This window comes from Leuresthes tenuis, unplaced genomic scaffold (genome assembly GCF_036924035.1).
Source record: "Leuresthes tenuis unplaced genomic scaffold, fLeuTen1.0.hap1 SCAF_20, whole genome shotgun sequence".
NCBI classification, from domain to species: Eukaryota; Metazoa; Chordata; class Actinopteri; order Atheriniformes; family Atherinopsidae; genus Leuresthes; species Leuresthes tenuis.
The window spans coordinates 8,545,522-8,566,879 of record NW_027325374.1 but is presented as its reverse complement, the minus strand read 5'-3'; the positions used below and the strand labels follow the sequence as shown (position 1 = coordinate 8,566,879).

At 39.3% G+C, this 21,358-nt stretch overlaps 1 protein-coding gene across 2 annotated transcripts in view; it reads left to right on the top strand.

Moving 5' to 3' along the window:
- The window catches only part of psme4b (proteasome activator subunit 4b), a 38,350-nt gene extending 17,392 nt beyond the window's left edge, over window positions 1–20,958 (top strand). Inside the window, exons 20-47 of one of the 2 annotated variants that reach the window (XM_072373189.1) lie at window positions 1,225–1,382; window positions 1,639–1,734; window positions 1,825–1,880; window positions 2,008–2,064; window positions 2,155–2,210; window positions 2,319–2,417; window positions 2,510–2,572; window positions 2,680–2,775; window positions 2,919–3,050; window positions 4,503–4,712; window positions 4,802–4,932; window positions 5,081–5,134; window positions 5,380–5,509; window positions 8,308–8,389; window positions 8,738–8,891; window positions 9,352–9,418; window positions 9,512–9,637; window positions 9,872–10,024; window positions 10,117–10,221; window positions 11,122–11,213; window positions 11,354–11,485; window positions 11,652–11,854; window positions 14,898–14,983; window positions 15,163–15,291; window positions 17,072–17,227; window positions 18,007–18,145; window positions 18,323–18,456; window positions 19,961–20,958. In XM_072373189.1, the coding sequence (XP_072229290.1) occupies window positions 1,225–1,382; window positions 1,639–1,734; window positions 1,825–1,880; window positions 2,008–2,064; window positions 2,155–2,210; window positions 2,319–2,417; window positions 2,510–2,572; window positions 2,680–2,775; window positions 2,919–3,050; window positions 4,503–4,712; window positions 4,802–4,932; window positions 5,081–5,134; window positions 5,380–5,509; window positions 8,308–8,389; window positions 8,738–8,891; window positions 9,352–9,418; window positions 9,512–9,637; window positions 9,872–10,024; window positions 10,117–10,221; window positions 11,122–11,213; window positions 11,354–11,485; window positions 11,652–11,854; window positions 14,898–14,983; window positions 15,163–15,291; window positions 17,072–17,227; window positions 18,007–18,145; window positions 18,323–18,456; window positions 19,961–20,095 (3,231 nt within the window). In that variant the 3' untranslated portion in view covers window positions 20,096–20,958. Of the gene's footprint in view, window positions 1–1,224; window positions 1,383–1,638; window positions 1,735–1,824; window positions 1,881–2,007; window positions 2,065–2,154; window positions 2,211–2,318; window positions 2,418–2,509; window positions 2,573–2,679; window positions 2,776–2,918; window positions 3,051–4,502; window positions 4,713–4,801; window positions 4,933–5,080; window positions 5,135–5,379; window positions 5,510–8,307; window positions 8,425–8,737; window positions 8,892–9,351; window positions 9,419–9,511; window positions 9,638–9,871; window positions 10,025–10,116; window positions 10,222–11,121; window positions 11,214–11,353; window positions 11,486–11,651; window positions 11,855–14,897; window positions 14,984–15,162; window positions 15,292–17,071; window positions 17,228–18,006; window positions 18,146–18,322; window positions 18,457–19,960 lie in introns of both variants that reach the window. The other variant, XM_072373190.1, reaches the window with a different exon arrangement.
- Window positions 20,959–21,358: the final 400 nt, after the last annotated feature.

The following is a 21,358-nucleotide window of genomic DNA, read 5'->3' as shown; positions in this document are numbered from 1 at the left end:
TTGTACAATGAAAGTGGTCAAAGGTGATTGTTGAGTTTGGGATATTTGCAACCTAAACAAGAGGTAAATTCTGTTAGCCACCACTGCAGCATAGTTTTGACTTGACTTTTCAAGAGAATGCTATACTATCAGCAACAACCAAGTCAGGCACATATTGTGCTTATCAGCTTGCAACAAACCACTGTAGCAGATTTAGACTTTGTTGGATCACAACATTAGAGGCTTCCCTGTCCGGTAGCAGTGCGGCACTAGCTCGGAATCCATGTTTAGTCCAGTGTAATCGCCGAGTTCTCTCCATCACTGAAAGGTTTTGTCGTTGTTGATACACTCTCCATGAATGTACTATTGCCAACATATGCCTCCTCTGGCTGACAAGACCTATAATTTGGCAAACACAACATTTTTGCAGGCTAAAACAGAGCCTATAGTATATGTGTTGGTGTAGTTGTTCTGTCAGACCGCTTGGATTACAAATTTCTAGAGGGTGATTGTTGACTTATTTTTCAATTCAAAGAAAATATTTCCACCTACTACAACTTTGAATTTGCAATTTTTGGAAACATTTACTTCCTAAAATAACAAAAAAAGTAAAGAAAAAACATCACAATCCCTTGATCCCCATAGACCAATTAAACTAAGAACAAGCCAGTGAACCAAATAGCTAACAAACAGCAAAATCTGTTTGTTTAATAATCCGGTAAACCTTCACAATTAACCAGCATGCACCACATCAGCCATCATTGATACACCTGTGCATTTCCTGTTATGACATGTTGAGATGGCTTCTGTTTTTATTTTTAGGAACCTTTTAAGTATTTTGTCAATATTTTGTGCAGACGCTTTTAAGAAGTTCTTTCTGACTTGATGTTTAGTAGTAGTAATTGTAGCAGCTTTTCCCTGCTGAATCTCACAGTTTAAACCTCTGTCAGTCTGCAAGTCATCGTCATTGATTTATTATTCTTTTAATTTCTTTAATTTTTTTTTAGATGTTTTGCCAGTTGCGTCCATCTGCTGGTCTGTCATCCAGCAGTAGATCAGTCTGCAGCGTAACAGCGTGTTCTTCTTTCCACTGAGTTGTGTCGTTATCCTTTTCATGTGATTTGAATATTGAAATAACTGTACTTAGCACATATGTGGGTTTTGAAGCTGACTGGTTGCACCTGCCAGTTGTTGCAGTGGAAAAAGTGGCAACAACACTACAACTTTCTGTGCCTCCTTCTTCAGGACTGGGGTAGAGCTGGAGATGTTGCAGCTTTGGGCGTGTGTTGGCACGTGCCTAGCCAAGAGGAGGAGAACTTTGTCTTCCATCTGTTGTTCCGCCTCCTCCACCCTGAACTGCAGCGAATCAAAGGCCATGTCTCTGGAGATCAGCCAATGACCAGGTTTACTGTCATTTGTCTCAGTTTTAGATTCTCAAATGTAACCAGCACGCACACAGGCAAAACAAATAAAACTGTAGTCCTCATACTGATTAATGGGCTGTTTCTGCTTCTAAAAAACATCTGTTTTACTAAGTCTTTTAACCTATCTAGCCTAATCAAGAGTTCAGAGGAGAGAAGCTTCCCAGGCGAATTCATAACACAAATAAACACACACACATTGCTATGGGAGGATTTTAATGTGCTGTTTCATTCACAGGGAGGAGCTGTTGCAGAGTCTTGCTATTGTGCAGCACTGCCTTCTTGGAGCTGGGAGCCTGCTGTCCCCTTTGGATGGACTGCACGTACCTGACCTGTGAGGCTGCAGCTGTGCACACTAATATGGAAACGCACATTTTCATGCAGACTTGTCACATTTTGCCTCTCACTTTTTGCTACTTCTCAGGGTGCCCTCTATGGCGAATCTGGGGGAGATCAAGCTGCATGTAGGTGTTGAGTACGGTAAGCAAACAACCACACAGCACATGTGCACAAGCAGTCACTCTCCCATCAGTCTCAGTGGGCGATGAGGCAGCTCATCCTGCATTCTGTGTCCATACGGGACGTCTGTGTGTCTCCTCCCCTCCAGATGAATCACGGGAGAACTACAGAGAGTCCATCTGCCAAACCATGAGACTGCTGCTTCGTGAGTGAAGATTTTAGCTCTAAACTTCTCACTCTATTTAAAATGTGACCGTAATGCACAATTCATTTCTATCCACTTTATCTAATCCAGATCACATCTTGGAGCACTCGGAGGACGATACAAAGTCACTTTTTGTCATCATTAAGGTGCCTAGTCCTTGTAATGTTTCTATTACCCCTATATAAAAAGCTCTTCATGTATCCTGCAGTAGGCCTGTGAAAGTCTCACACTGCCCTTTGCTTGTCTGACTACAGATTATCAGTGACCTCATGTTTTTCCGCGGCACTCACAAGAAGGAGTTTGACTCACGCTGGAAAAGCTTCACTCTTGTGAAGAAGTCCATGGAAAACAGGGTGAGCTGGACAAAAAATGCATAAGGTCACTGGTTATTGTCAGATTCAATAAGTCACAGGGAGATTTAAACCTTTTGCTCTTACCTCTGCAGCTTCATGGGAAAAAGCAGCACATTAGAGCGCTGCTCATTGACCGGGTTTTACTCCAGCATGAGGTACGTTTGATGACACACAAACATGCAGGGCCACAAAGTAATGCATTCATGACATGAAATAGACTCTGAATTTGTATGTGTTGACAATTGTATTTTTGTGTGAGTAGATGAGAAAGCTGGTGGTCGAGGGCAGTGAATATAAAGTGGTTCATCAGGAGCTGCTTTGTGATCTCCTGCTGCTTTCTACCAGCACTTACAGCCAGGTAAAAGAAAAGCTGACAAATTACATTACAATGTCAGCTGATTCTTATTTTCACTGCTTAGAGAAACAGGGTTGAAATAGAAACTTGCTGTAGATGTATACATGTGCATGTATGTGACCGCGTGTGCGTTTGTGCCCTTGCAGGTACGCAGCAGGGCACAGAATGTGCTGATGACCGCAATGGGAACCTTTAGCTTCTCTTACAGAGACATAATTCCCCGCATCTTACAAATGCTGTCGCCACAGCACACCACAGTCACAGAGCAGCAGTTCAAGGTATCATCCACACACTCCCGCATACCCATTTAACGCATATTAATAGTGTTCACTCTCCGTGGTGCTGAACATGAAAGTAGCTGCATTCTTAGTATGTATTTGTTGGCTGCACAGGTCTCGGTGTAAACATCTTGGCCCACTGCATTGATTTTAAAGTTTTACTGCATGATGTTTAGGGGGGTTGGTTTCAACCCACATATTTGCCCTTCTCTCTTTTCACACTTTGCTGATCAGTTTTTGCTGACTATCCCCAGGGCCAGGCTGCAGATGAAGGGTTAGAGGTAATATACTGTCAGGGAAACAGTGCTTTTGGTCTTGTCTGGAAGGTGGAAAGGCAAGATCAGTGTCATGCCTTATTACTCTTTCATAGGCTTATTTCCACACACTGGATTTTTTCTTACACTTCCTACTGGTTAAAAAAACATTTTCATTGTAAACTTTTGTCAAGTATAAACTTTTTTTTTTTTTAGCATATTGTATGTGTAATAAATGAGTTAACTGTTTTAAAACTATACAAATAATTGTAGTTATTGTGAATGTTAACTCTTCGTAGTGTTGTTACAAAACTACCAAAGCTAAATCTTACAGATTCCCAGTAAAAAGTCAAAAAGAAACTTTTTGATCTGTGTAAAAGACACTGTATTTCTGGTGTGGGGTGGTGTTGATACAGTATGCTGGTCTTATATAGTTGGGCTTGAAAGTCCTGAAGTACCCCCGTGGGCAACAATGGAACTAAATATTTTCATCAATTGTTGATCAGTTCTGCTCATAGGCTTTGAGGATTTTCATCCCATTCCTACATGATAGCTTTAACTCCGAAGTGTTTGGGATCTGACACTGTACACACACTGTTCACTGAAATGATTAAATGAATAAGAGGGCTTATTGAGGATTCGTGTCAGATTTACACTTTACATTGTGACTGTTTGCTACAACCAAAGTGCACTTGGACAAACTTCATGCTAGAGAGCAGTGAAAATGGGCACACATTGTATGAAATTAAGGCTGGATGTTCACGTAACTTCCAGTCTTCTGTAGCAGTAGTTGATAAGACTAATGTCATAACTAATGTCAGCTGATGCTACACAAGACTAAATTACTTGAAGAGAGTCAAGTCAACCTAACAAGAACAGTGAAGTTAATTCCCATTCTATAGTGTTCTCTTTCTCCTCTGAGGAGTAATATAGAGGAAAATGTAACTCATGACAGCTTCTACACCGTCTCTGTGAAGATCTTTTGGATTTTCCTATGAACAGCTGATGAGCATCTCCAGATTATTTGAAGTGCCAGCGATGTCATTTAAGCCACATGTCTATGATGCGCTTTTGAAATGTGTCTGGCTTTAACAGCTCCTTGTGGCATGTTTAATATGAAATTGAGCCCCAATCTCAAATCAGACATAACTGATTTGCTTGCTCATTTGATGTTAGTAAGTGTGTGTGTCTTCATCAGGGTGCTCTGTACTGCCTTCTGGGTGCACATAGTGGTTTTGGTCTGGCCAGTGCAAGGGATTGGGACTGTGTGGGGGAGATGTGGCCTGCTCTGGTGCGCTGTGGTTTGTCACCATCGATGACCCTGGAGAAGCCGTCCATTGGTCGCTTGCTTGATGACATCACGGACAGGATCCACCGCCAGCATGACACCATTGGGATCTTCTTCACTGTGAGCAGTGTGTCCATTAACAGTCAACATGCTACCATCACCTGGAATGCTTTTGCTCACTTTTGTATTTGACCACTTTGGGCATTTAGGTATCTGAGAGATGTGTTGAAATAGCCTATGAAATTGCGCAAACTCCCAGGCCTTGGTTAGAGGTGCCATCCAAAGAGGAGATGAAGGAGGGGATTCAGCGCCAGCGAATTAGAAATGTGGTCGCTGCACGGTAGGAATATTGTTGTTATTTTTGTTGTTGTTCTTCTTGAGGTTACACAGGAGCAAGAGAGCCATTTTACCTTGTCTTTTAATGTTTCTTCTTACTATCACAAGAATTAGAAGTACAACTGACCAAGGTTTGTTTTTCTTTTGTACAGGAAATATGAGAAGCTTGTCAATGACCTCTTGGACTGCCTTGAAGACAGAGACTTGTATGTTTTTTACCTCATCTGTAAACTTTATATGTTTAGTGCATAACTACAATGTGTCAGACTTCACTATGAAAAATATATCATGTAAGTGCTACTCTTAAAGCACTGGCAGAAATTTTGACCGCCTCAACTGAGAGATTTACGGCTGTAAATACAATAGCTAATTAGTGAAAAAATTACCGGTATATTGAAAATCATATGACTGATTTTAAGACGTGTTTGCATGCCTTCTGCTTGTGTTTTAGACCCTGGAAGTTTGAGCACATGGCCACAGATTTGTTGGCTCTCCTGCTGAGGGACGATCACCCGCTCCCCCCTGATGCTGTCCTCTACTTCACACAGAGTCTTGTACATGACTCCATCAGCATACGCAAGGTCTGGACCTGTGTGTGTTTGCGTGTGTGTGTGTGTGTGTGTGTGTGTGTGTGTGTGTGTGTGTGTGATATTTTTTTTTGTGTGGAGATGATATTTAAACATTGCATGGTAGGTATTTTGTTACTTTTGGTTATAAAAATGGAAATGGGGTGGCTAAAAGCTTTTTTCCATTAGTTTTTTCAGATATAAAATTGAGCCTCAAACACACAAATCTCCCTTGGTTTCTAATGCTGAAGAAACCTGTAAGCATAGATATTGAATACTGCTCTCACATATAGATTTAAACATTGTTGTTGTTTAAACAGATGCTGTGTCCCAATTGCATCCTAAGTATATTGAAAATAGGATATTTATTGATTATTCTTTTCTAAAGAAAGAAAGAAGAAGGCATCATGAGACTTCAACCAGGGCACATTAATACAAGCAAGTAGCTCAGGTTGAGGCAGAACAGATACATGATTATCATCTGTTCTTGTCCAGCAGGTCATGTGAAAAACTTCCTTACTTATATAGTGTAGTGAGTTGTCCCTAAAGATACATTATCATATGTAGCTTGTCTTGCTTCTGATGATCTGAGCATCTTGATGCTAACTTTGCTACAGAAAGAACTTTGCCTTATATGTTCTGGTCTGGTGCCAGAAACAACGGATCATTCTACCTGTCTCTTCACTTTCACATGAACAAAATTACAGTTTAACAAAATATGCACCATACTTATTTCATTTGATGTATATTTTATTTAATCAGGAACATATATAAAGACACAGAATATCCTCCAGAAAAACCCAAACTACATACCTTATGAAAAACCAAATAGAAAACTGAATGCATGTCTTTCTTAGCAGTCATATGCTTTTTGTTAAAAGTCTAACTTCAGATTAAGTTACTTGCTCTGTGTCCTCCATTACAAAAAAGTCAGTTACAATAAGCAAGCTATGTATGTCCTAATATGTCTTGTTTCATAATGACATCTTCCAACAGGTGTTGATCATACTTAAATCCAACCAAATCAAATCTAAATCACTAACATCAGTATTCTATCAGACAGAACAGATGCTCTAAACAAGCCAGACAGCAGCTGCTATACAACAAGAGCCTCACACTTTAGCGTCGGCTCACATATACTGTGTTCGTTGCTTAAGTTACCTTGCGAATTACCTTATTGTGTAACTTGCAAACATGCAAAGCTTGTTAAACAACCAAAGAATGGAAATGAGCTCCATGAACATGAGTGTGCACAGAAGATAGTGAATTAATTGCTTTACTGCATCACATTAAAGAACAAACTTCAAATGTCAGTTCAGTCCATTTAGGTTTGCCCCTTACTCTTCACAGTCTCAGCGAACAATATGCTGTCCGCCCATGAGTTGTGGTTACAGCATGAGTTTCTTTCTTTTTCCCTTCAGTGTAACAACGGCTTTCTTGCCAGCAGCTGCCCATCAAGGAGGACCCAAACAGCAGCGTTTTTGATGTTCATGTTTTTAGAGATAAGAGAATGAACAATTTATTTTCAATTAATTCTATTATAATTATTGAAACTATTAATTGAGGAGAGTCATTACTGAATACTGAACATTACTGAAACAGAGCAGCAAAGAAAAAAACTAAGAAATGAGAGTGAATGATCGGCAAAAAGGGACTCGGGCAAAAAAAATAATCTATTTTTGGGGTGCTAAATTACAATCAGCACAATTGTCAAACGTAACAGCAATTTCAAGATTAACGACAACAGTACAGAACCCTGTGCTGAGAAGCAGGTAAGGTCACATCTGGTTTAACTATGGGTTTTCTTGGTTCAGAAAAGGTTATAGAGTAGAGATATGTAAAAACATTGCTCACTGAACAATCAGTTCTCTTGGAAAAAGAAAAAGAAAAACTTTGTGCACTGATAATGGGAGGATCTTTTCTCTTCCTTCCTTGCTTCTAAATCTTTGGTTGTTCCCACATGAGCATCTATTTAGGAGATAGATTTGCAGATAAAGGATTTGCTTTTCTAAAACAGAGACTGATTAAAGTATTAAAGTTTGTTGTAAAAATTATTAAAAACACTGAACAATTAAAATAATTGGTTGCAGAATCCATTTGGTTGCAACAGTTGTCTCACTTTAAGACAGATTATATTCTTATATTTGCCCGCTTCATATCTATGTTTGTAACTGATCATCCAGCATCTCCCTGTTTAACTGAATGCGTTCATATCCACAGTCAGAAAACCTTGGATGACTTACCAAGTTAACAATCTGCATTATCTCATTACACTCAGCCCTAACCCTAATTCTCTTCTTGGATTAACTCAGATGCAAACTGATTGTATATTTAACTTGGACGGAAGTACAGGTTCCTGGATAATGTTAAACTGAGATGGGATTATTTCACTCCACTCCCTATCATAGGTATGATAGATAATGTCCGTTCAGACCTTTTTAAGAAAATATTAGGCTCATTTAAACTTTTAGATGTATGTTGGGGGTTTTCTAAAAAACACAATATTTAGTTCTTTGCTGCTGCAGCTTGAACTTTTTAACCTTTTTTAGCTAGTCAGACAAGCAGAAAAAATAAAAAATAAAGTCAAAATGAAGGGCTCACCCACCACCACCCAAACAGAAGAAGAAAAAAAAACTATTGTGTCCTCTTTAATGCTCAGTGTTTTTTATACCCCTGGGAGCCCTATATTGCCATCTGTCCTACCTGTAAACCTGTAAATATAAATACGATTCTCTACAGAAGGCAACAGTTAAGATGAAAAATCTGTGAAACCTTTCTTTATTATTTATCAGCATTGTCGTTCTCTCTCTTAGGTTGCAATCTCAGCAGTGGCTGCTATCCTAAAACAGCTGAAACGACCAAGAAAGAAAGTGGCAGTGAAGCCCTCAGATATCAGTGAGTACACACACACTGTACAGCGCTCACTTTTAGTTCTTGTTAGAAAAGGTGGGATTTTTTTGGTTTTCCATTTCAACTAAGTAATGCATCATGATGTAGAGACTAATTATGTGGTAATTTACCACTGAGTAAACAGTTAGAACATAATATACGTCTTCATTTGTTTTTTATTAGCTGATAAATTGCTTGAAATTAGAAAGTCGTTTTTGTTTTGTGTCAAGAAAAGGGGCAACTCTCCCAAACCTTCCACTGCAAACACACACCCAAGAGCAAGACAAGTGTTAGCCTCAACTATGAGTGTCCAGGGTGTTTTAATACAGTTGCATTTCATTTGTGGTTTCATAGGTGGTATCCAGGATCCAGAGGGGGTGTGTGTTGGGGATCGCGAGGGGAATTGCTGGCTGCAATACGACAGCAACAACCTACCTCTGACTCAGGAACAGTGGGACTCTCTGCAGTGTGTGGAGAAAACACACTGGGGCTACTACTCATGGCCGAGGTAAAGACAAAAATGAGAGTTAAGATGGTGGAGATGGTTTAAAACTCAAAGGCTGATTAAGTGCTTTGTTGGAAAGAACTAAATCGCTGATTGACTTAACTGCCTGGTTGATTTGGTGCTTGTCTCTGTGGCTTTGTGGCCACATTTGTGTCTGACTACCTGCTCTATGACTGATCTGGGTGGCTGGATAACTAGCTGAGGGTTGAACTGACTTCCTGTCATGACCCAACCCAGATAAGGCTGAATGAACGACTTACTGCCTGCCCTAAATAGAAGAATTGATGTATAGGCAGAGCGTTGGCTGTCTTGGTAGTCAGATGGCTTGCTGACTAACTGACTTTATAATCATCCATTTATTCTTGCTGCTTATTTGAAGACAGTATGTGTCTATCCACATTTTTTCTTTGTGATGTTATCTATAAATCACAGCAGCCTTTTCTTTGTCTCCTGCTCCATTCAGAGAAATTATGATCAATGCAGCTTCTGAAAAGCCCCAAGATGACCTGCCATATGAGGAGATGAGTGAGGTGCATGCTCATGCTGCACAACACACAAAATCTCTCAAAGATGACTCACTATTACTGTTACAACATTTTGTAATGCGCTCGTGTGTCACTCAGGGTGAAAAGATCATCTTTGAATATTTCTCGGACCCCGAGTTTATCGACCAGCTGATAGAGTTTCTGTCTCTGGAAGAGCGGAAAGGAAAAGACAGCTTCAACCCTAGACGCTTCTGTCTCTTCAAGGTGCAGTTTTAACACTCATCCCCTGACGATATGACAAGCCTTTTACAAAAAAGTGACACAAGATTTCACGTCTGAAATTCACAAAGTTGCAATTTCTGTCTTCCTCCTCCTTGATTTATTGTTCTTCGTCATGCAGAAGTTTACTTATATCAAAGAGACGACTAAAATCTGTCTTTTCCTAGTAAAAAAAACTTCCTTGCCAAATAAACCCTCCTGCTCATGCTTGATTGACAGGGGCTGTTTCGTAACTATGGCGACGTGTTCCTGCCATTGCTATGGCCTCACCTGGAGCAGCTTGCCAGTGACCCCCATGAGAGCTCCCAGCGCTGTGTGTGTGAGATTACAGCAGGACTAATCAGAGGCAGCAAACACTGGAATTTCAGCAAGGTGCACACATCTCCACATATACACACTGCACAGCCTTTTGATAAGAAAAGTCAATATCAATAAAACTTTCATTATTGTGTGTGTGTGCTTAGGTGGACAGGTTATGGCAGCTTTTGTGCCCTTTGATCAGGACAGCATTGACCAACATCACAGTGGAAACCTACGCAGACTGGGGCACATGCATCGCTACAGCTTGTGTGAGTTGTTATCATGCGTACAAACACACTACATGGAGCATAGCTTTTGTCACTGAAGAAAAGTGGTTGTTCATCCATTCATTTTACATCTAAACAGTTGAGGATCATATATTTATGCTCATCTGTATATTTCTTTGATCTCTGAATCTCAATGACACCACCAGTCATGATGAATCATGAAAACATCCTCTCACTTTTCATCTCCTGCCATTATTAACATTTTGATTTGTTCACTGCTTATTTTATGACCTACAAATCTAATAAGATTACGCGTTATCGTTTGCTTTGTGTTTTTACTGCTGTATTATCGTATATAAACAGCAAAGCTCGGGTGGTAATAATTCCACTCATTACATCTAACACATTTTAGATATGCTCGTAGTCTTTTTACTTAAAACCTCAGGATAGAGATCAGCTAGCATGGCCAGAGGTTTTTCTTATTTTCTATTAGCAACAAATTTTTACTATTTTGTAATTATATTCTTTTTCCAGAACTATGTGTACTATGAAGCTGTTTTTGCATGTATCTCAATGTAACAGGAAACATACAATTTCATGGGACATGTATCTAAAATATAGAAAATATAGAATACATACATTTAACAGCAGTGTGCCATCCTCTTTTGGTGGTACGGCTGATAGTGATCAGCTAGGAGATACGTTTGTTGCTTTTGATTGAAGAAAAAAGTAAAAAAAAATTATGTGACGCTGTCTACTCCCTAGTTGTGCACAATCCTCTGTGGTGATGTTGCACAGAAACCCATCTATTTATACAAAAATAGGGAAAATTCAAGAAGGGTTCACAAATATTCTGGCAGTAATGCATGTGCATACAGTACAACTTGTTTATGTGAAATATTCTAAAAATAACACTGTTTTACACTGAATGCTGTCCAACAGGAGGGCAGGGACCCCAGGAAACTCCACTGGCTGTTCGAGCTGCTGATGGAGAGCCCCCTCAGTGGGGAGGGTGGTTCATTCAGGGATGCCAGGTATGACTGTGTGTGTTTATGTCATGTCAGTTGTTTCCCAAGATTCTAATTTCAGACAGCGTTATTGATCTGAGCTGATAAATTCTGCTTCAGCATCACACGGTGACTTACCCATCCTTCTGCCCTCTCCTTTGTGTCAGTTTGCTGTATGTGCTTCAAGGAGGCCTGGCCCAGCAGCAGTGGAGAGTTTCTGAACTGCTGCACAGGCTGCTAGCTTATCTGGAGCCCAAACTCACCCAGGTGTATAAGAACGTCAGAGAGCGCATTGGGAGGTACAACATTAATTTGGTGCTCGTTCTTCTGGATTACATACGTCATTTGCTCATATGTTCACTTTAAAGCCCCATGGCTGTCTCAGCTGCTCTAATTTTGCATTTGTGACTCTTTTCCTCTCCCCTCCTCCAACTCTGCTTCTCCTCCTTCACCCCTTCTCTCCAGTGTCCTGACCTATATCTTCATGATAGACGTGGCCTTGCCCCACACGAGGCCCACGATCTCTCCCCACGTGGCAGAATTTGTCACTCGAGTCCTGGAGCGACTGAAGCCCCTCACATCGGAGCCAGAGATCCACAACCACGTCCACGAGGAGAACACCCATGAGACGGATGAGTGCACCCAGGCTGTCAAACTGCTGAAGACGGGTGAGAATATGGATATAAGAAACTAAACTGTGTGTGGATGGACATGATGAATCTATCCATATAGACTTAGGCTCTGGGAAAAAAGTATATACATATACATGACAGCTTTTTCTCTTGATGAAATAGACGAGCGCACTAGATGACACAAGTTAGGGGCTCCTCATTGATTTATTTTTTCAAATGTATTTTTACAGAAATATTTATATTGAATTTTAAAGAAAATATGGTATGGTATGGTTCAAGTTCAAAGAATGTTTGCATCCATACAACAATTTTTTTTTCTTTTCTTTTTTTACTTTGCGTGACATATAATTAACTTGCTGTTGTGTATAGTTATATAATGGAACTCTCCAGTGAAAAGTATCAGAGGTTACATTATACAAACCCCATTTACAGAAAAGATTTTTAAAATGTATTAGAAACGTATCTATAGACGAATCTATATTTCTTAAAAAAAAACTTTATTTGAAAGACACAGATATAAAGACGTGATTTTCAGATGTTTAAAAATATAAATAATACTAGTACTTCATGCTAGCAATAGCAATCACTCAAAAAAGTTGGGATAGAGACATGTTTACAACTGTTACATTAACGTAACTTGTTTTAATTACACTTCTTACACATTTGGGAACTGAAGATACTAATTGCTGTAGTTTTGTAAGGATATCTGTGTCCGTTTTTGCTAAATGTAAGATTTCAGTCTAATTCTCGGCTTTGTGATGTGCCATACATGTTCAGTACGAAACAGATCTGGACTGCTGGTGGGCCAGTCCAGCACATACATTCTGTGTTTACGAAGCCCAGCTGTTGTAAGTCATGTAGAATGACGTCTGGCATCGTCTTGCTAAAATAGCCACAAACCTCCTGGAAAAAGACGTCACCTTAATGGTAACATATGTCTCTTTGAAATTCCAATACACACCTCTGCATGCATGGTATCTTCACACATGAATACTAATGCATCACAGACACAGGCTTTTTCACCTCTCTAGTAACAGCCTGGATGATCTTTCATATATTCAGGACCTAACGTCAGATTTTCCATACTCATCTGACCACAGAACACATGTCCACTGTCTTTCTCTCCAACTCAGATGAGCTCGTGTCATAGAACTCTGCGGTGTTTCCACACAGAGTTGATATATGGCTGCCCCAGTACAGTCTCAGGTTACATGTCTGGATGCAGCGGCATACTGAGTTGGGTAGAAATGGTTTTCCACGGATGTGGTTATATTGATTATAGTAGCATGACGGTCTCTCATGCAGTGCTGCCTGAGGGCTCAAAGGGTCATGTATCCTCTGCAGTGGTTTATGTATTTTTTCACAGTATTATTCACCACAGATTATGGAATACCAAAGTTCTTTGCAATCTTTCACTGAGGAATATTTTTTTAACACATCAATGATTCTCTGATAGTATTTGGCACAAATAGGTGAGGCATGACTGAAAAAAGCCAAAGTCTTTGATGATACCCTCACCTTTCACCAGTTAATTTGCTAGTTGTACAGGAATCGTACAGGATTTGGTGTTACTTTTGTATTCTATAAACTTTTCTTACATTCTTTGCCTCTCTCTCAACTTGATACAAAAACAGATTTGGTGGATATTTATTGTAGGAGCTCATACCATCCAAATGAAAAAGAAACAACATTTTCAAGGTTCAGCAGCATTTTCTCTTTTCAGTGATTTTTAATGCGTGTGCTTTCTCCATTTGTTGTAACAGCTTTGTAAGAATGTCAGATGTGAACTGAAAAATTTTAATTGTTTGAAACTTTAACCTCATAGTAATCGCTAGTAGTTACCTCTTGAACTAAAAGATTACCTAAATTTATCTAATTGTCCGTCTGAAGCTCAGACCTGTACACGAAAGGATCTATACTGCATCCAGATGGAGCTATTAGCTTTACATAAGAAGGCACTGCTGGCAGAATTAGCAAAGCGGTAATGAGCTGTACTTTAATACTTCTTTATTACAACTCAGAATGTTCTTCTGATGCAGTAAATGTCAGACATGGATACAAAGAACTTCAGCTCATAAAAACCAAAACCTTCTTTTAAAAACTTTCTTGTCAAGGACAGGAATTTTTTTGATACATAAAAAAAACCCACTGATCTACACTGAATATTTTTCACCAAGGTTTTTATTCACACCTGTTAGTGTTCTTGTCTTGTAAACTCACCAGAGTCATTTTTACAGCTCCCTCTGCTTCTATATCACTGGTTATAATTGTATCTTGTATAACAGTCTTGTAGTTTTGCTGCCAACAGGTTTGATAAGGCTGGTCAGCGTTTTATTGTCTCTAATAGTTTGTCGGCAAAAAAGTCACATTGTATTTAATTGATATTTATGGGAAGCTCAATGCATTGGGCCGGCAACTGCAGGATCTGTCTGAACATAGGAGGTAGTGCAGGAGTCTGTAATGTAATGCTGCAAAATTATACACAAAAAATAACAAAAAAGAAAATACGATCCGCAAATGTAAACAACTGCTATTTGTACAATTTAAGTAAAAAAAAAAAAAATATATATATATATATATATATATATATATATATATATATACATACATATAAGGAAGTGTAAACACCAGACATACAGAACGAACAAAGAAATTGAAAATTAAAAGTTTTCTTTCAGTTTTTATCTCATTCCTTTGCCTCATGTGAGTTTTATTCTTATTAGAATTTTTGTCCTTGTTTGATATTTCAAGTTTTGTTAATTTTTTTTGCCACAAATCTGATTCCACAATCTTTTTTTCAAAAACTAAATTTAGATCAAATTTTTCATCCTAATTTTATCCAGTGTTGTTCTTCCAATTTCTGTCATTGCTGCAATCTCTATTATATAGACAAATATCTGGTTATGGAATTATACAAGCCATTAGATACCAAATTATGATGAACTGTGTTTTACCAACAGAGCGATGCTGTAGGGTCACAGCTCCAAGTCTGTAGGTTTTATTATTTGCCAGCCAAAATCTGCTGTGTGTGTGCACGTTTGTGCCTAAATGCACAGTAAACATTTGTATGTTTTTGCAGTGTTGAAATGGTTGATGGCGAGTGCTGGGCGAACTTTCACCACTCCTGTTCAGCAGCAGCTGCAGCTGCTGCCTCTGCTTTTCAAGGTAAGAATACAGACACACATACGTAGACACACACAAACTCACAGGTCCCAGCACAGCATTATTACCCACTCAATCTTACTTGCCCATTAAACTCAATTTCTCTCTTCATTTACTCAAAATGGTGCGTTGCTGTGTCTTCCTACCTCTCCGTCTCACTCTGTGTTTGTCGCTCCCTGCAGATTGCCCCAGTGGAGATTGATGAGAGCTATGATGAGATGAAGCAGGATGCACGCACGTGTCTCTCTCTTATGTCCCAGGGTCTGCTATATCCTGAGCACATCCCTATGGTTCTGGCAGCACTGGAGGAGGTATGTACACATACACATGCATAAAATACTCATAGCACACTCTGTCCAGTGAACTTGTTGTAGTGCTCCAAACAGAACGCTGGCCTAGATGTTGTGTTAGACTTAAAACACCCTTTGCTAATGTAATTTGCCCCTTTATGATGCTTGAAGTATTTTTAGCTGTCTTGTCTGTGTGTCAGGGGAGTTGCTGTTGTAGAGCTTCTGTCCTCAAATGCTTTCAGAATATGTATAATGGTATCTGCAGTTTCATGTTTGATCCAATGAGAAAGGACTGCAGAATTTCACATTCCAACCCAACAAGATATTCTGCTGTGGACATATTGTAAGCTTATTGTTAGGTTAGCTTAGCATTAAGAATCTAGATAGGGAAAATAATTGTGTCTTTAATATATAGAAGAAATATAATATAGTATTTAAATGGGAAGAAGAAACTGTTCCAACACGGTCCACTAAAGTTGCAATTTTTTAATTTACAGTGGACTTAAAATCTGTGCTCAGGTTTGGGAAAGCTACTTTCAGCTTTGATTGCTTCTTTTTGCTGTCAGCCTTCATGACTATATCTTCCCTGACACCTCTCTTTTGTGGAGTCCCCCAGAGTTCTATATTCTCAGACACTCAGATTAACTTACCTTTGTATAAAACTAGTGATGTTTGATGAACTCTCTCAAAAATAAAAGCTTAGATGACCTTGAACTTTTATAATTTTAATAAGGATAAAACTGAGTTATTGGTCTTTGGACCCATTTGGGACCTCCCATATGGATCTGAGTGACCTCAAACCCTATGTATAATACCTGGGTGTGATATTTTTGACCTCATTTTGAATTTAAGAAACAGATATACTCAGTAGTTAACAAAGTAATGCCAGTAAAAACCAGCACTCGCTCTTACAGCTGCTGTTGGTCCAGAATGCTGTAGCTCAGCTTTTATCACAAACACAATCTCTATGGTACTTGTTACCTCTTTTTTGCTTCCTGTACATTTTAGATTTAGATTCATTTTAAGGTTTTATCGTTGGCTTATATTGTTTTAAGAGGTCAAACTAACCTATTAAGTTATTTTGTATCTTTCTGACCTCTTAAAACAAAAAAAAAATGCCTTCTAGATCACTCTGATCTAATGATTCTTTGCTTTTAGTTGTCCCAAGAGAGAACTAGGTATTTTCTGGCTTTCCTGGCCCTGAAGTGATGAAAGCATCTGCTCTTGCCTATTAGGCAGGCTCCAGCAATCTCTGTTTTTAAATCTAGTCTTAAGGACATTTTGATTCTTTGGCTTTCAATTCCATATTAGAGTATTTTTTTTCACAATGTTCACAAATTGATCTAATTTACCTTTTAATTGTTTCAAAGCCCCTGCCTTTTATTCAATATTTGTCCTGCCCTAATTGCTGTTTTTAGTGTACAACACTTTAGTCACTAGCAGTTGATATACGCATGCCTTATAAATCACCTTGACTTCTACAATAGAATCACCAGAAATTTTCATCTGACCGGAACATGCCTGTGAAACCAGGCACATGCACTTGTGTTGCTAAAAGCACTGACACACACAAGTAAAGAGTCATAGACTCTGATTCATTTAAAGGTAAAGGAGTATTTGAGCTGATTTAAAATGTTCTCACCCTCACATTTTATCACAACACATAAAATAACTTGTGTTCACAGAGTAATGTTGTTTCTCCTCAACAGGTCATTATTTGCACCCTTGGGAACTCTTTAGAATCCCCATCTTCCTCTCCCTCATTAAGTTTTTCCTTTTCTCTTCCCTATTCTCTTACTAGATGGCGGGCAACAGATCGTGGCATGCCCGCTATTCTGTACTGACCTACCTCCAGATCATGGTTTTCTACAACTTGTTTACTCTGCTCAGTTTGCCCGCTGAGGTTCTCTGCATCCGAAAGCTGGTGATGCAGCTGCTGCTCGATGAACAGCTTGAGGTAATATGTTTGCAAAAGGACAGAAAGCACCAGTTTGATGCAGCCACTTCAGTTCTGCTGTAATTGCATGAGGATTATGAAGAGCAACTTATTGTCCCCTGCCTCCCTCCCATCCTTTTCTGTTCACAGTTATTGTTAAAAAATAACGCTCCACCTCCCTTCTCAAGTTGTTTCTGGTATGTTGATGGAGCAGTCTTGCACATCTGTTCAGGTGGTGATTTAAATCATCTAAAAATAACGCCATATGTAGTTCTAAACCCTAAGTATTGGTTTTGACTTAATCCTCTAATTGTTTTCTAATATTGAGTTATGTCAGCTTTTTAACATTCCTTCCCCAAGTTGTCTTCCTTTAAAAACTGTTAAACTGTCTCCTTCCACTGATCTGAATGTACAGCATAGGTGAAAAATGAGTGATGACTGTGCTTGCAACCATATTGCCTGGATTACTTAATGCTCTGGCTAGGTATCGTTGTCAGTTTTAATGAATCAATTATCACTCCCTGCTTATTCAGGATTTATGTACAAGGATGCAGGAGGGCTTTGACGATCTGCGAGTGGATTTAGCCTCATCTCAACTCTACATCTGTGCCCTGTCCTCCTCAGCTCATATCTAAATTGTACATGTGTATCTTGCCCTTAAAATGCCTTGCGTTCTCCACCGAATCCTTTATTTGTCAGTTCTGATTTCCGTGGCTGTTTTTTTTTCCACCTCTGACTCTTTCTCTCTCTTCGCTCTGCTCCCCTCCCCTTCCCTCCCCTCCTCCTCTCTCTCCCTGAAGGTGAGGGACATGGCGTGCACCACCCTGAGTGGTTTACTGCAGTGCCAGTTCTTCCCCCTGGACTCCTGTCTGCAGACACAGCTCCAGACGCTGAGTCAGACTTGCCTCCCCAAGGCCAGAGGAGAGCTGGCCTCCACAGGTACACACACACACACACACACACACATACAATTAAGTGCATGTCACAATCACACAATGAGACAATCACAGTAAAATCTGCCCTATTACCCTTTCTTATCCCCCAAGGAAATTTGAGCCTCGAAATTCTAAAGCCCATTTTAACACTCTATTTGTGTGTGTGTGCGTTTGTGTGCAGATTTAGTGCGGCGCCACGCTGGAGTGCTCGGCCTCAGTGCGTGCATCCTGTCAAGCCCCTATGACGTTCCACACTGGATGCCTCAGATACTGATGGACCTGAGCGACCATCTCAATGACCCACAGCCTATAGAGGTGCACATACACACTCATACATACTCAAACATCTTGCACAAAACAGTGTGAGCTGAAAGAATATAATTTCATTGTCCAATTGAGGAGAAAATTATGTCTTTGGCTTTGCGTCAGGCATGAAGAATACATATAATATAATCCATGGAGCAGACTTTGAATTATACATTCCAAAGATTGGGAGCTAGTGATGATAATTAAGTGTTTCCCCTGTTCCAAAGGGAAAGAGATGTGAAAGAAAATACAAGAAAACACAGCTGAGAATACATATGAGAATACGCAACTAGAGGAAATGAGCAGTATATTAAAGAGGAAACTGGATGATAGCCACCACTTTAAAGGTAAAAGTAATGAATTAAGTTCTTGGTTTCTTCAGGCAGACAAGCTTATCTGTAATTTGAATCGATTTTGGTTCCCTTCCATCAAATCTCTAAGAGTGTAAAACAAACACATTTAATATTTAGGTGATGTGTACATCTTTTAGTTCCAGTGACCCACAGTTTAATTCCTTGTTTTGTGCTCTTGTTGAATCAACTAGCTTTTCACTCTAAACTTGTTTCACTCTAAATAATTTCTAAGCTTCCTATTTCATATTAAAATTGTTATTGCTGGCATTTTAACATAAATAAATGATAATTCTTTATTTTTTAATCAGTGTAAACATGTTAGACTATGCTTCAGAGACTGTCAGCTTCTGTTGGATTCCCCACTGCATTTTATATTTTGTGACTCCACATCACGAAGAGCGAGCAGCTTCGTTTAGGCACTCCAAAGAGGAGACTTAAAATTGCAAGTCATCTTCATCCTTGTTTGACTTGGTTGTTATCGGGGGAAGGAAGGTGCTTCTAACCTTTTTCATGGCTTCATGTCTAAACTTTCTGCACACCTTCCAACAGCTTGACTCTGTAGTAAAAGAGTCTGGGTGCTTAACTGTCCTGCCTGGAATCTAAACATGTCAGCCTCTGAAAAGTTCTGCAGTACGATGAAACAGAAACTATAACAAAGGATTTCAGTGGTACTTTTAAGAATATGGAATCTTATATTAAAAAACAACAAAATGGCATTTCACTTTTCCAAGCCTCAGCAATTGGTCTCCTGAATCTCCAAATACTTACCAGTTTTGCTAAAGCAGGTGACAATATACAGTGGTAAACATACCAGTCCCAAGTTCTTGGAAATTTTTGCAGACATCATCAAATTTTGTTCTTATCACAGTGTAATTTACAGTGTAATAACTTTTTTTTGGAAATGCAGTTGTACCACATTTTTCATCAATGAAACATTATTGCTGGTGATTTGACCTGTAACTGTTGCAACCAGCAGAAGTGCAGCTGATTTTAATTACTTTCAAACTGTTTGGTAGACAGTGGCTGATTAGCCAGTGACCATCAATGGCTTTTGTTGTACTGTTTTAAAAACTGAATTGTGGTTCTAGCTAACGTCAGCTTGTGATGTTTCTTAGGTCAGTACAGGATATGCATGAATGTGTGTTGGTTTTTGTTTCAAGATGACGGTGAAGAAGACCCTGTCGGAGTTCAGGCGCACCCACCATGACAACTGGCAGGAGCATCGGCAGTGCTTCACTGACGACCAGCTGCTCGTGCTCACAAACCTGCTGGTGTCGCCCTGTTACTACGCCTAGACGGCCATCTGCCTTCCCACATCCTCTACAGGCTGACTGTCAGCTAGCACAGAAATATCATTTTGAACACTGATGGGGACTCCATCCCATCTAATGTCTCATGATGCTGGCCAGGAGCTCTCCCTTGGGAACCTCATGTGTCAGTGTTGGGCTTTTGTAGGTAGGCAGCTCTGGGTAAAACGGTTTCAAAGTTTTCACTTGCTTGGTGTGTTTATTTTGTTTGCCAAGCAGCACAGCAGCCCCAAAGGTGGCCACTTTTAGAGAAAAGGTGTGTATTTAATCTCTTGCTGTTCTTCTATTCAAACACTGATTATCCCAGAGACCTCTTTATTCTTCATCAGTATTTCGCTCTGCCGTGTATTTTCAAAGGATATGTATTAAGTTGGAACTGTCCAGTCATTTAGTCAATATTTACATACAATCTATTTTAAAATTGATACCTTATGTCTAAACACAACTATTTCTACAGATATTATGATAATGATAAATATTTCTTGCTATTGATGCAAACTATATTATTTCTACAAATAAGAATAACATAAGTATATAAATACCTGCAGTGGGTAATAAAATGAATATGCTTTAACAACATTGTCATACTCCAGTGCAAGACGTATTACACAATAGTTCAGCACTGAGAGATTACTGTTTCTCGTTAAGTAAAGTCACTGCAACATTTTTACAGTGAGATGCATTTTAGAGAAGATAACAGCCCTATCATGCTCAGCAGCCACACAGCCTACTCTACGCAGAGCTCAAGTACAAAGGCTTCTTTTTGGATGGATAGTTTTTAGTTTTGTGCCAAAAATGTAATGTTGTACAGATGCCGCTACAGCCAATAAACACTGGTAACCAGTTTCAAATATGTATGTGTGTGCTTTGAAAGAAAAAAAACTAAAGCTGAGTCACAGATAGAGCTGTATCTCATTTATTCTGCTTGTTTGATGCAGTTTGATGTGTTCACTGAACTGAGACGTATACTGGCAGGAGGTGAAGAGACTAATAGCTGATTCTGGAGCTCCAGTAGTCGAGTCAGATTTATTTATAAAACACATTTAAAGGGGAACTCTGTTTTTTTAAACCTAGACCTTATTTCTGGCATGAAATACGTTTATCTACTCACCGAGAACAGTTTGGTGAAAATCGGCGTTCATCAGAAGCTATTTAGATAACTCACGATCGGCATATGTCCATATAACGGAGTGAACAGGGCAGGGACAATGCAGCCTCTAAATAAGGCATTATCTGTCTTTATTTCACCAA